Source organism: Micrasema longulum, unplaced genomic scaffold (assembly GCF_059751315.1).
Source record: "Micrasema longulum isolate JH-2025_06_02 unplaced genomic scaffold, ASM5975131v1 h1tg002488l, whole genome shotgun sequence".
Taxonomy (NCBI): domain Eukaryota; kingdom Metazoa; phylum Arthropoda; class Insecta; order Trichoptera; family Brachycentridae; genus Micrasema; species Micrasema longulum.
In genome coordinates, this window is record NW_028279630.1 from 71,171 (window position 1) to 85,154 (window position 13,984).

The 13,984-nt window shown below is 30.6% G+C and overlaps 1 protein-coding gene across 1 annotated transcript; it reads left to right on the top strand.

Moving 5' to 3' along the window:
* Positions 1 to 1,220: 1,220 nt before the first annotated feature.
* Positions 1,221 to 10,685, top strand: LOC148272093 (U3 small nucleolar RNA-associated protein 25 homolog). Its single transcript, XM_088240538.1, has 8 exons — positions 1,221 to 1,864; positions 2,677 to 3,321; positions 5,115 to 5,357; positions 5,862 to 6,136; positions 7,488 to 7,643; positions 7,752 to 7,947; positions 9,315 to 9,491; positions 10,471 to 10,685. Exons 1-8 carry the CDS (start codon positions 1,328 to 1,330, stop codon positions 10,633 to 10,635), a joined length of 2,394 nt encoding a protein of 797 aa, XP_088096664.1. The 5' UTR covers positions 1,221 to 1,327; the 3' UTR covers positions 10,636 to 10,685.
* Positions 10,686 to 13,984: the final 3,299 nt, after the last annotated feature.

Sequence of the window (13,984 nt, forward strand, 5' to 3'; positions counted from 1 at the left end):
GGACACCAAAACACAATTCTGCAGGAATAGAGCTTTAAAGTTTTCTCTTACAAAATAGACATAAATACTTACCAACACTTAAAACAAAATTCGTTAAAAAACCCCTTTGGCAATTAATTTATTTTTTCCATTTGAATTTAATTCATAAATGCGTTCTGAGAACTCCTGTACACTTTACTTAATTATGTTCAAAATGGTATGTTGGACAAAAACGAACTAAAGCGACGAAGAAATAAAAACCAAGCAATGAGGATTTTAATTGATTGACTGAAGTTTTAGCTAAAAAGACCAAAGAAACTTATATTGTTTTGATATGCTCTAACTCGGTTGGCAATAAAGTTTTATCCCACCTGTAAAGATGATTCCCAACATGCGACATCCATTGCAGTTAGTTTTATTGTCAAGATAAACACTTATCGATGAGAAACCATATTAACTACTGATAGCAGTGAGCAAAAACTTACCGATAGGGATATGTGAACTAATTTTTTAAAGCATCTGGTAAAATTACAATTACCTGCACGCTGGATTCCAAAAACTCGCACAATATGTAAATAAAATAATGCTTTTTCAGGTTACATATTTTTTATAAACCAACTTTGAAAGCACAAATTACTAATGTTTTAGAAACTGATTGCTAAATATAAAATACCTAAAAGAATCCAACAACAATTTATTGTCTAATAAAAATCTTTAATCGTTTATAACTTATAACACACGGAGATGAAAATAAAATGTCTCTTTAGCCTTTGCCTTATCATACTGAAGCCTCAATAACATTGGTTTCCAAAAAATAAAAAATAAACTGCTTAAATTAATACAGCATTTTTAAGTGTTAAGCCACATTTTGAAGAAAAAATGTTTTTTGAATCATTAGTTATAAAGTATTAGTTTACGTATGTAACTGTGTAGGTAACAATTATTTTATATTTGGATACATTTCAAAAATTTTAGTCAAATGACATACCAGTGCAAAAAAAAAATATTCTTTCTTTCTTGTAAAGGGTATTTTTCTAAAAAAATCTAAGTTTATCTGGAGATAAAAGATGTTACCTTATAGTTATGAAGCTTTTTACGTAGCTGAAAGACGTTATTTAGAAACCATTTTTCACTTTTCTCCATACATTGGTGGTCCATCTTTTTGCACATAATTTAAGGTAGGCACTTGGCAGATAATTTATTGAAAATGATACTAAGTGTGGCAACATTATTTGACTTGTGACAATGACAGCTGTCTGAATTTTTAGGTTATTAATCATAACAGTGCCATGCTGAATTGTTTTAATTTAATAACAAATAATTTGTTTTTGTATTTATAAACAGTAAAATGAAAGGAAAAGGACGAAAGTCTAAAGTTAAGAGAGGCGGTGACAAAGGCGCAAAGCGTGGTAATTATCGTGGCGTTAAGAATAATCGCAGAAACAATGATCCAATCAAAAAGAAAAAAGACTCTCAGGCTGGCGGGAAAAAAACGTTTTGTTTCAACAGATATAGAGACAAACAACGAGTAGAAGAAGAGCTAAAGAAGAAACAAATTCTTGAAGAAAAGATTGAAAAAGAATACCATTATTCCGACGAATCTGACGAAGAAAAAGACCCAGTTCAACAATTGTTATCAACTTTTAAAGATAGTAAAAGTTCAATTAAAAAGTCTCAGGCAGTTGAAAGTAGCGATGAATCTGAAAGCGGCGAAGAAGAAGAAGTTATGGATGAAAGCAACGCTATTGAGGATGTTGAGGAGGAAGAAAATGAAGAAATGAGTGACGGGAGTGACATTGATGAAGAGCCTGAGGAGCAGGCTGAACTTGAAGAAGATTCAGATGTTTTAATGAACCTACAAATGGAAACTGATGAAGAAGATGATGTAAGATAATTTATTTTTACCCATATGCGTATTTAGAATATTTTAACTACTACCATTAGGCCATGTCAAATTTTTATTTTTTGGTGGTGTGCCGTTATATCCTCCCTGCCTACTCTTTTGTAGAAACATTATGATGGCAATATACTTAATTAGTTGTTAGAGCCTTATTGTTAATAGTATATATTCATAGGTATTATTAAATATTGATATTTTTTATAAACAAAAATGTAGGTATGCAGTTATTGCAAACATAAACAATGGGAAAAAATAATGTTAACTAATTATTTTAAAATTACACTTTTAATAATTTAATTTATCCAGTAATCAAAATATTTTTTATTTCGATATCAAACACTTAGCTAAATCTGTTAAACGGAGCCTTGAATGTCTAGACGGACTATATATGGTGATATATCACGCATTGGGCTCGTGGCGAGCATGTGTAACGAGGGCCAGTCTCGTTGAACAGGGTATAGCAAACAAAACAGAAGAGAGTATAAATGAAAATCACAAATTAGACTGCTAGCATTTTTCACAAAACTTAAAAAATGTATTTATTTTTAGAGTTTCAAAGTTATTTGTGTCTGTGTTCAGGTGGATGAAGAATACAGTTCCGTGTGTGAATTAAAACCAGAATCCTAGACAAGTGTTTTCGATTCAATGGCTACTCTCAGTTAAAATTTGATATTGAATAGGAAGCACATGTCAGAAATAGTTTTTCGTTTAATGAGAGAAGCCAGATTATGAAAAGAAAAAGTGTCGTCATAGAGAATGATAATGAAGTTATTTCAAATTATATTTTTATCTTTTAGATTCCCTCCGCCCAAGTTACAGCAGAGGAAGAAATTAAGTTGGATGATCATTCTGAAGATGCAGATTTGTCAAACAATGATCCATTTATTCAACACCTACAAAATGATCTCCACGATTCTCTTTTATTATCTCTATCTAAAAAGCCGCTACATACTGAATCTAGCCAGTTGACATGGCCCTGCCTCGGTAAATTGGTAGTCCAAATACCCAAAAGCGATCAGCACTCTGAAATAAAACAATCCGTAAAGAAATTTACAGTGCTGGAAGAAAAAATCTTCACGGAATCAGGAAAACCTCCAACTCGAACAGTGGAAGTCGACTGGGATAATCTCTGTGTAAAGAAACAGATTCAGAAAAATCTTATTTCAGCAAACAAAACTATTTTGTTCAAAAAAGAATGTGGAATTGATAAAAAATTAACTCCACTCCAAAAAGAATTGTTTTCAATTATCAATAATTATCAAGACCTTTACTATCCGGAGAGGACATTTGTGAATGCCGAAGAAATAAGATATGTTTATTGTTTACATGCTTTGAACCATCTTATTAAAACGAGAACGAAAATACTTCATCATAATGTGAAGCTTTCTAAGAAATCTGACGTACCTGACGAATTTCGGGATCAAGGATTGGTTAGACCGAAAGTAAGTGGAAACTAGGAATAAAGCAGATATTTTCTTTTTGCCCGATATAAAATTATTTTTAGTCTGTAATCACTAAAGCCTGATTAATGGGTTGAAATAAAGCGCAATCAGTGAAGCAAAATGTCAAGTACCCGATTTAAATATTTATTTTTGTAGGTTTATTACAGTAAATATCACATGCTTACTACAGATATATTTTGATGATGAAAAGTATAAATCACTTATGCGCCCTAAAGTGAATTTTGCAGGATAGTCAATTAAAGATTCTAAAAAAATAAATTACCTTTTTTTTTATCAATTATAAAACAATGTAGGTAAGATGTGTGCAAAGTAAATCTATTAGGGCTATGTCGGATAAATACTAAAAACTGATTTTAATGAAAATCTAAATGACAATGGGGTGCGGAATGAATCCAACTTACAAGGGATCACCCAAAAAAGATACATATTGATAACTGTGACCGTGAAAATCTATGCACCTATTTGACAATAGGGTATTTTCTAAAACCGAAGATAACGATGAGGTTTTAACACAAGTTTTGTCCGTTTTTTTTTCAAATTAAAATGGAGCACCTAAAGTTAAACAAAATGGTAAAGGTTATACGTCACTCAAAAGAAAATGTTATTTTCTACAAGATAATGTGTTTGCTTTTACGTTACATATATTATTTTATTTTATTAAATAATCCTTCAACATGGAATGTCAAGTAGACACCTCCATCTGCTCGTGTTCAATCGAGAGAATAAAGGAGAATAATTTACTAATGTGTCGTTATTTTTCCTCTTGTTCTTTTCATTTGGACACAACTTATGTTAACACCCATACTTAAGGTAAAAGTTTGGTAATGAAACTTTCATGGCGGTTTTCGATAAAGGCTTTTTTATTTAATTCCGACCCTGATAATTCTTCCTTCCTAAATTGTTTCAATGGATTAGATTTTGAAAAAATATCTGATAAATGAAATTAATGCTTTTTACTTTATTCAAAAAGACGGTACTTTTAGTGGGTTTTTATGTATGCTATCTTTGAAACATAACCTCTAAAATTTTTGGGATGGTTTTATCAGTCGATAAAGCTCAAAATATGACATACTGTTATAACTGCATTTTAACTAGTTTTTTGTTTATTTATTAACGCCCAAGGGGCTTTTACATATACATAGGTTATAAACAATTTTAAAATATAAAAATACAATTTATAATGAAAAAAGAATACTTATAAAAAACAAATGAAATTACTAGAAACTTAATTATTATTCAAAAACTTAAAGAATAATTGGTTTTTGAAGTTCAATAAAGTTATAGCAAATACATCTGTATTTTGGTTATCAGTGTATTTGTTTCTAAGAGAGTGAATTCTCTGGAACAGAGAATTAATTTGCAAATTTGACTTAGATATTATATTAATATATCTAAAATAAATATGATGATATTGGGCACATTGAAATAGATACATTTGACCAAATCAGGAACATCAAAAAGATTATTTACAATTTTATACAAAAAAAACATATTATTCTTCTATCACTAAATTTAAGTAAATTAAATGCAAATGAGAGAAGATTGTAGTTTATATTTTCTCTCGGTAAATGCAGTTAAAAATTGATGAACTGGAGAAATTTATTATTTTTTTTTCAATTTCATTACAATGGTTAGCACAAAGAGGTGACCAAATTGAAGAATTTTCTTTTTTTTTAATTGGAGGGTTTCATGAGTATAAAGACGATATATAAATTATTTGAAGACTTGCCGTTACTGTTTCTTTTTCTTATTTGTCTAATCTTGTGTTCCAGGTTATTATAGTTGTTCCCTTTAAAGATGCAGCATACAAAATAGTTAAAATGCTAATAGAAATGCTTGTGCCAAATGATTCAAGTCTAGTTGTAGATAGGAAAAGGTTTGAAGATGACTTCACTGGAAATGAACTTCTAATGCCAAAGAAAAATCCCAAACCAGAAGATTATGAAGTGATCTTTTCTGGCAATACCGATGACACATTCAGAATTGGATTATCAATTACAAAGAAAACTCTTAAGGTATACCACAATATTTCGTGCTTTTTTTTTACATCTTAGGTTTTTTTATTTTGCTTTTTTACCTCAACTGGGGTGTTCTAACCAGTGTCGAATTTCAGATTTTAATGTATTTAAATATATACTCATGTGTTTATACACAAAAATTAAATTACATCAATTTTTATGTTTGTCCAAATGTTTGTAGACCAAGGAATGGATTTCACTCCCTAGGGAGTTATTAAGATTACTAAGAATCAGGTTGTAGTCCCGCGGCTAGTGTTGCGGACGAACAAATCGGAGGACCGGGGTTCGATCCTTACTCTACCCAAACGTATTTCTCATTTTCTAATAGTGAATTATTTACAACTCATTGAAAATGGCCTCAAAATTGAAATGGTTGGATCATTAGAACGCAAATACTTTTTTAAAAATATATTTTATGAAAAAATCTAATAATACAGTCTGCAATTATTATCGCTTAAGTATTTACTACATTTTCATAACCTGTCTAATCTGTTTTTCCAGCTTTACTCTGACTTCTATTCTTCAGACCTGATTATTGCATCGCCTCTAGGATTACGAGTAATTGTTGGAGCAGAAGGAGAAGAAGAGAGAGATTTTGACTTCCTTGCTTCTGTGGAGCTTCTAATCCTTGATCAAACAGAAATATTCTTCATGCAAAACTGGGACCACTTACTCCATGTGCTGGATCATTTTCACCTTCAGCCAAAAAGTACTCACAGGACCGACTTTTCTAGACTTCGCTCATGGGCAGTAAATGGTTGGACTAAATACTACAGGTAAAGTGACAAATTACCTTTTTTCTGTTTCCAGGTGGTTGAAGAATACAGTTCTGTGTGTGAAATAGAATCAGAACCCTGGACAGGTGTTTTTTACTTGATTTTACTTGGTTTTTGAGGCAAGGGGGCTCAAATTTGCTTAATTGACAGAATCAGGAAAATGCAATCTATAAGACTTGGTGAAAGGGAGGAAAAATTATTAGAAATATTTATTGTAATTTTGTGGTTAAAAAATAATTTTATAGCACTCATTTTTATCCCTGTACATTTTTTCGCATATTGCTATCCTACTCTTACAATATAGTTACTTATTAACAACTTCTCTAAAATGTGCAGTACGATTTCATACACTCGTATTCAAACGCAATCCCCTTCTGAAATTCTTCAGCCACCCGCGCTTACCCCATGCCCCGCGAGACCCCGAAATTTGTCATCCCCCCTTAATTTTTTCCTTTATAAGGCAGATTCCGAGCTCCGGAAGTCAGAATAATCCGGGTCGTCTTCTAACCTTTCTGCTTACCTATCTTCTTGGTACTTTTTGGTAAAGACACCTACTTGGGGCTCTCATCCTGTACGGTCATATTATACTGTCAACCCTTGCTAACCTAGTCGCTTGCCTTATTAGGCACAACCGGGTTCTTTGGTCAGACATATAATTTGATTAATCCATATCATAGTAATTGATCCCGAGTACCTACTCAGTTAAGTACGAATGCTGGCTGTTAGGCCCTTTCGCTAACTTCTGAATACGGTGCGAGACATTAGTTACTGGGAAGAGATAGTTCAGCTGTCCGAAGCACCACGTGTTTCGGCCACCCGGAACCCGAAATCACCCCCTGTCGTGAAACAATGACTCTGCCGCCTCTCAATCTGTAAAATCAGTGCTTGTCAACCCGTGTGACCAACGATATTGTATATATTTGATTTTCTATTGCTTGTACTGATATAATGTATGAACTGAATTAATAACTATATTCTAAATATACCAAAAATATAATAAAATGTTTTTAACATGTTTTTTTTAATGTTTTAATATGTAATAATATAAAGTCACTTAATAAAATACAAATAATTCAGATTCACACATTTTTTTCTAATTTAAGACGTTTGCCCATTTTGATAGACATGAGTTTGATAATTTTACGCTTTGAATGGCATATTTAACTCAAAACTGTCATTTTTAGGATTAGTGACTTTTGGCTAAATGGCGATGAAATACAGTCTCCTATACATGACTGGGAATGATGATGACAAATCACATACTTACATTTTTCTTTCCTCCCAATCACAATACCCTTGACTGATCTTTGTGTAAGGTATGTTTGAGTTTAATTTTGCTTTTTGCTTTTAGACAAACTCTGCTGTTTTCGTCTGTAGCTTTGCCGGAAATCAATTCACTCTTTAACAAAAAGTGTTTCAATTATGCAGGAAAAGTTAGAATACACAACCCTATTGAAGCTGGTACGATAAGGCAAGTTGCTGTTCAAGTTCCTCAAGTATTTCGAAGGTAAATTTTAAGATCGGTTCTTTAATAAAATACCTCTTTTATCCGTGGCATAAATTTTAAAAAATTTAATTATTTTTTTAATTGTATCGAAACATTTTTTGTTTTCAGAATTGAAGCAAAAGACCCACTTTCTGCTATCGACTCCCGATTCGAGTATTTTATTAAAGAAATTCTACCTCAGTACAAAGATAGTATTATGGCTCATACTATGATTTATGTTCCAAGTTATTTTGACTTCGTAAGAATCAGGAATTATTTTAAAAAAGAAGATGTTAGTTTTGTACAAATTTGTGAATATTCAAAGGTATTGTTTAATATCCATAATCTTAGGCTTATTGTGGATCCCTATTTATTATATATACTTAAACCAGTTATTTAATAAACGCCAAATAAAAAGTATGTAAGATAATATGGAATATTCTCTAGTTTGATTTATTTATGCTTTATTAAGTTAGTTTATAACAGCTTAAGAACTAATGTAAACTTTTAATAACATTATAATTTTTTTAACCAAAATTTCTCAAAAACGTAATTTTTCTAATTAATTTTAAAAATTTCAATCTTTTCTATCTCCTTTATTCCTTCAGGTAACTCATTGTACAGCTTCAATCCCTTGTACAATGAGTTTTGAGATTCTATTTTCTCCTCATTGGTAATCTTATGTTTTTTGTTATCCCTTGTTTCATATGTACGAAATTGTTGGTTAAATTTTATAATTGTTTTTATTTTATTCATCCCCTTAATTATTTTATGTATAAAAATTGCTACATTATATTTAATTTGCTGCTTTACTGTGATTTGATTTTTATTGCAAATCTTATTGACTATTATTTTTATTATACTTGAATGATTTAAGAGGGAGAAAATATTTTATTATAATAATATTGTGTATTCTACGCTTCAGGCAGATTTTGATTAATTTTTTAAAACATTTTGCGCTATCTGTTAACTTAATTTTTTGGGAAAGCGTATTAAATGATCGGCCAAGAAATAATCCTTGCACCTTTGACCAAATGTGTTAAAGGGAGGATTATTGACAATAAGGAAGTTCAGTGCTACGGGAAATTGGATATTAAAAATATTTTCTTACACTCGGAAAAAATTATAGCATGGCGAAGTTTCTCGAAAATGTATGAATAATAGAATAAAAATTCTTTCAATAAAAATTAACTACATCAGAAGGTCTCTTGGATCAACCATGTTGTGACAGATTTCCAGTTTTCGAGAAACCGACTCTCCAATCAGCAAAATTCTCCGATGAGAACTTGTGACCTCATCTTAAAATTAAAACACGTAATAAAAATCATAGCAACTAATAAAAATACATCAAAATATTTTTTTTAAATTTTTGTCATAGTTTGATAATCTATCAACAAATAAAAAAATCTTAAAAAAACACTGAACTTCCTTATTATATTTTTTCTTCAGATTGTTATATTACATTCATATTCCTGAGAAGGGGACATGGCAATGTTTTTGAGAATAATTTGAGCAAATTAAAAGATGTATCTTTTTGCCAATATTGTCACAATGGTTATAAGCTTTGTTCCAGGATCTTAACATAATATTTCATCATCATCTTTGTGTTCGGATTCATTCTTTAATTATGAAAACATAATCAATGCCTTTTTTTTACAAAATGCAAATTTTAAATTCCCTTTTTTATTGCAGGATGCTAAGATCGCAAGAGCAAGAGATATGTTTTTCCACACCGAAGGACACTTTCTACTTTATTCGGAGAGATTTCACTTCTTCAGAAGAATGCGAATCAAAGGAATAAGACATATTGTATTTTATCAACCACCTGTCTTCCCCCACTTTTATTCAGAACTCTGTAACCTCATGCAAGTAAGTAAAGATTTGGGATACCCAAGAAATTCTACCATTTAACTGACTTATTCACTTTGTAAGACCCATTTTTATGTATCTTTGTTTTTGACATGCTCTCATATTTCTACAGAAGAGATCAGAATACATAAAACATTAAAACCTCTATCTATCGTTTTTAAAACTATAGAAATAAACTAAGAATGCGTCAATACACATGGAGATACGATTAGGTAAAGCCCTCACAATATGCATTTCCATTAGCAGGTTAAAATTTTTAAAAGGATACATTTTCAGATGGAAATAAATGTATTTAAATAAAAATAAAAACCTTAGTGAGCTGAACAAAAACAAAAAAATAAACTTTATTGCATTGGAAATAATCTTTCATCGGCATTTGATTTTAGGCTGTTTTGTTCCAGTAGTAATTCAACAGCATATTTTCGGCTTTAAAAATGTGTTTTTTTCCGCGTCAGTTATTGAATGTGCATAGTAGAAAGTTTTTAATCTTTCAAAGACTGCATACTCCTGTTAATGAAGATACGGGCAGCAAATCCCTTTTCATCGGCGCCCACAGCAGCTACATACTGCAACTCTTAGCTCTCAAATGTTTCGCGCATTTTTACGAGTGCCGTCAAACATTTAGACATAAACGACCTTTCCGGGAAAACAGTTATTCAAAGAACGATATTCACTGCATAAGTTTGTTTGTCTTAGATAAACTTTTCATTTAATGACTTTTCAAAGTAGTAAACATTTTTAAATGATTTTTATCAATAAAAAATATTTAAACACTCACTACCGTAAATGCTAAAAGTTCAGTTGTAAGAGTTTACTTTACTTTAAAAACTTTACCTCCAATTAGAAGGCTCTGATTCTATGGTCATTTTTATTATGATGTAATCAACTAAAGTGTAATTCAATTTTAACCAATTTGTTTGTCATTGAAAATAATGTTTCTAAATTTTAATAGCTATTAACGGTTTTAATTTGTCAACAGGAAGCCAACCAAAACAAGTATGGTGGAAGTGAAAGCAATATGACTGTCACTGTTCTCTACACAAAATATGACCTCCAACAGTTATCAGCGGTTATAAGTTCAGATAGAACGGCCAAAATGTGCCAATCAGAAAGAAATGTTCACATGTTTATGACAGGAGAATAATATTTTATTTTATGTTTCGATTAATAAAAAATAAAACTGTATTTATATTTTTTGCATTGTTTTATTTTAATTTTTCCTACATTCATACACCTCTAATGACAAATTATAATGATCATTATTCACACATATTGAGTTAGTAAATGAAATTTTTGTAAAGTTCACTTTTAAGATGGAAAACTTGTTTTTCAATAACAGTCTTAAATTATTTGGAGTATTATCAAATTGGGCAGTTTGGCAATTAATTTCAGTACACCCGTTACATAAAAGTCAGACAAAATGAATTTGACATTAATTACATTTTAAAATTAATTTAACAGGTGCCGTGGCACAGTTGGTTAGATGGCTAACTGTGAAACTATTGTCGCGGTACTGATTTTTATGAGATTAATAATTGTTATTAAGACATTCATGTTTTTAAAGAAATATTTTTTTTTATACAGCCAAACAAAACATTAGATTCCACAAAATTATCAGACTTAAACCGTTTCCTCAGATCAGGAAATTACAATTTTATTTTTGAAACTTTATTTGATTGATCAAATCATTTCTTATGATGTATTATTTTAAATCGAATACTCGGAGAAAATTTCATTGCCAGTAAATAAAATTTAGACGGAGAAATTTGTACAACTTTTTTCAACACATTCACCCTAAAAAATTATGTCTACCCCATAGAGTCAGAATATATCAAGAACCAAAGTTACTAAACCATGAAAGTAAAGAAAAAACTATTCGTCACATGTATTACATTTTTTTCTATATTTATTATCTTCCACTAGGCAATATTGTATTGTAAAAGGTTAATTAAAATTCAATATGCATACATAAAACTTACATTTTTTTTTGTAACTTTCAATACGTCAAATCATCTGATGAAAAATTTTCAATCACCATGGCTGGATCTAGCGCCCCATCACTTACTGAAAAGGGACGGGAATATACATGTTTGTAAATTAATACAATCATGTTATTCTCTCCTTCCTTGTAAGCAAGTGTCATGTCCTTTATGCCATTTAAACATAATATGGTAGGCCCGACTCTGTCAATCGATATGTAATTTGTAAATAATTTGGTTTTTGTGAACCAATCCTTCAAATATTTAATTAATTTTACGCAACTTAGTTCAATTTGTGTAAGTTTAAAAAAAGATGCATGGGAAACAACCTGTTTTTTTTTATGCAGCTTGATTTATTCTGTTTCTTTGAGGTCAATATTGTATTTGACATTCTATAAAAATGTATATATTTAATTACACGAGTATTCAAATTGGTCATTGCCATTTTATTATATGTAGGATATGATAAGTATATTTTAATTGAAATGTTAAATATTTAACTTTGAGATCACATGTCAATACTCCCCATTTTAAAAATAATTTAAGTGTCATTGGAGGTTTTGGAGCTCAAAACACTTTTGGTTATTTTTTTAAGTAGCAAGTTATTAAGCTTTCCACTGTTTATTGTGCTTGTATCAAACGTTGAAGTGGCTGAAGGCGTAGAAGCTTGGTTTGTATCATTCAAGCTCTCTGTGTTGGTACTTGGAAATATTTCATCTTCTATGACGTTAAATGAGTTGTCCAGCTGGAAAGGAAATGTGGATGTGTCTACTGGTGCTGTCTCTACTGTAGTATGGCTGTGTCCATCTGTAAAATATAAAACAAATTACATTTAATCTTGTTTACATATTCTTTCTCATCACTTATTCAATAACTAATTCCCATGTATTGTTTCATTTTTATATGGGGATAATCAGTTAAAACAGTGGTTGGCTTTCAAAGACAACAGCTGGAGGCGCGATGCAGAAGCCTGGGTGAAGATCTTAGCGACATCCCATCGGTTATAGGTAATAAAGAACTCACACCAGAGGTAGTATCATACATGGTCAATATAGTGCAGGCAATTGGTAAAATAAACCAAAGTAGGGATAAAAATGACGAACACTCTTCTAGTGGAACGGAAGGCCTGTTGACTGCTGTCAACAGGCCGGCTTCTCCTGAAGAATTTTAAGTGGTTTCCTCTCCACATGAGCAAATGCTGAGAAGTTCCTAATTGGCCCACTTAAAATAATTTAACTGCAAAAAAGTTCTTTTTTTGAAATATAAACTTTGTATATAATAAGGCAAGGCAAAAAATAATACTACTCCCATTCAAAAAAAAATAATTCAAAAAAAGACTGGTCAGCAAACTCATTAGTCAAAAGAGCCAAAGTACAGCATTAAGATTTCTTTTGAGGCCCATATTTCTTTTCATTTTTAACTGTTTCCTCTTCAAAGCCAACAAACTTTATAATGCAGTGAAGTATTTACTCTCTGTTATTGAGTAATCATTCATTAAATTAGCGATGTAAAGGAGATTTAACAACAATTGGGTTGACAATATTGATCACCAAATCAATAACATTTGAAAATTTTCACGTCTTGATGAATGATTCAATGTTAAACAAGTATCTTGTGATTAATTTTTTCTTTGAAAATAGAAAAAAACCTTTTCCATTTCGGTCATACTTTAAGCTCCATATTAAGTTGAAATTGAAATAATTTTATCAAGTTTAATATTATGCTTCTCCATGCATTCGATTACAGTATTTGCAATATCCTCAATAATTCAAAAGGCAATAGTCCTAGGACTTTTGCCTTTCTTCTGTAGAAGTTCTTCTGTAGAACAAGTAGACTAAATAAATTGAACAAAAAGTGTAACTTGCGCTGTGTGAGCCGCGGTTTGCCGACCACTGAATTAAGAGATTGTTCTCCAAAACATAATGAGTGACATCCTGCATTGCAAGGGTATTCTTCAAAATTCTGTCCATTCTGAGAACGGAATATTTTGTTTGACTAAAATAAAGTCATTATTAGAAAATTTTCAGCAAGGAAGTTCAGTGGTTTTAAAAAAAAAAAATCTTTGTCAATCAACTAAGACAAATTTTGAAAAAATATGTATTTTGTATCGTATTATTAGCACTATGCTTTTTTAAAGTTTTGTTACTTTGAAATATTCCGAGCTTAGTATATTATGCAATCGATGTATGATATATATTTTGAGTAACAAAATTATTAGTTTTTCTGACTCGTTCAATAATTTGTTTTAATCACATTTTCATTGAATATATTTTTACCGTACACTGAACTTCCTCATTATTATCCTAAATAATCTAGAAAATTAATAGGATACGTTTCACACAGTACAATGATTAAATAAATTATTACAACTACATTATTTATTTTATTGAATATTTTTATTTGATAAGTATAACTTGACATCGAGCCAGATGCTTGATAAAATCACAATTCTTAATTTTTGTGTTCCCACCGGGAATCGAACCTGGAGTCTTCCATGCGAAAGTAAAACATCTT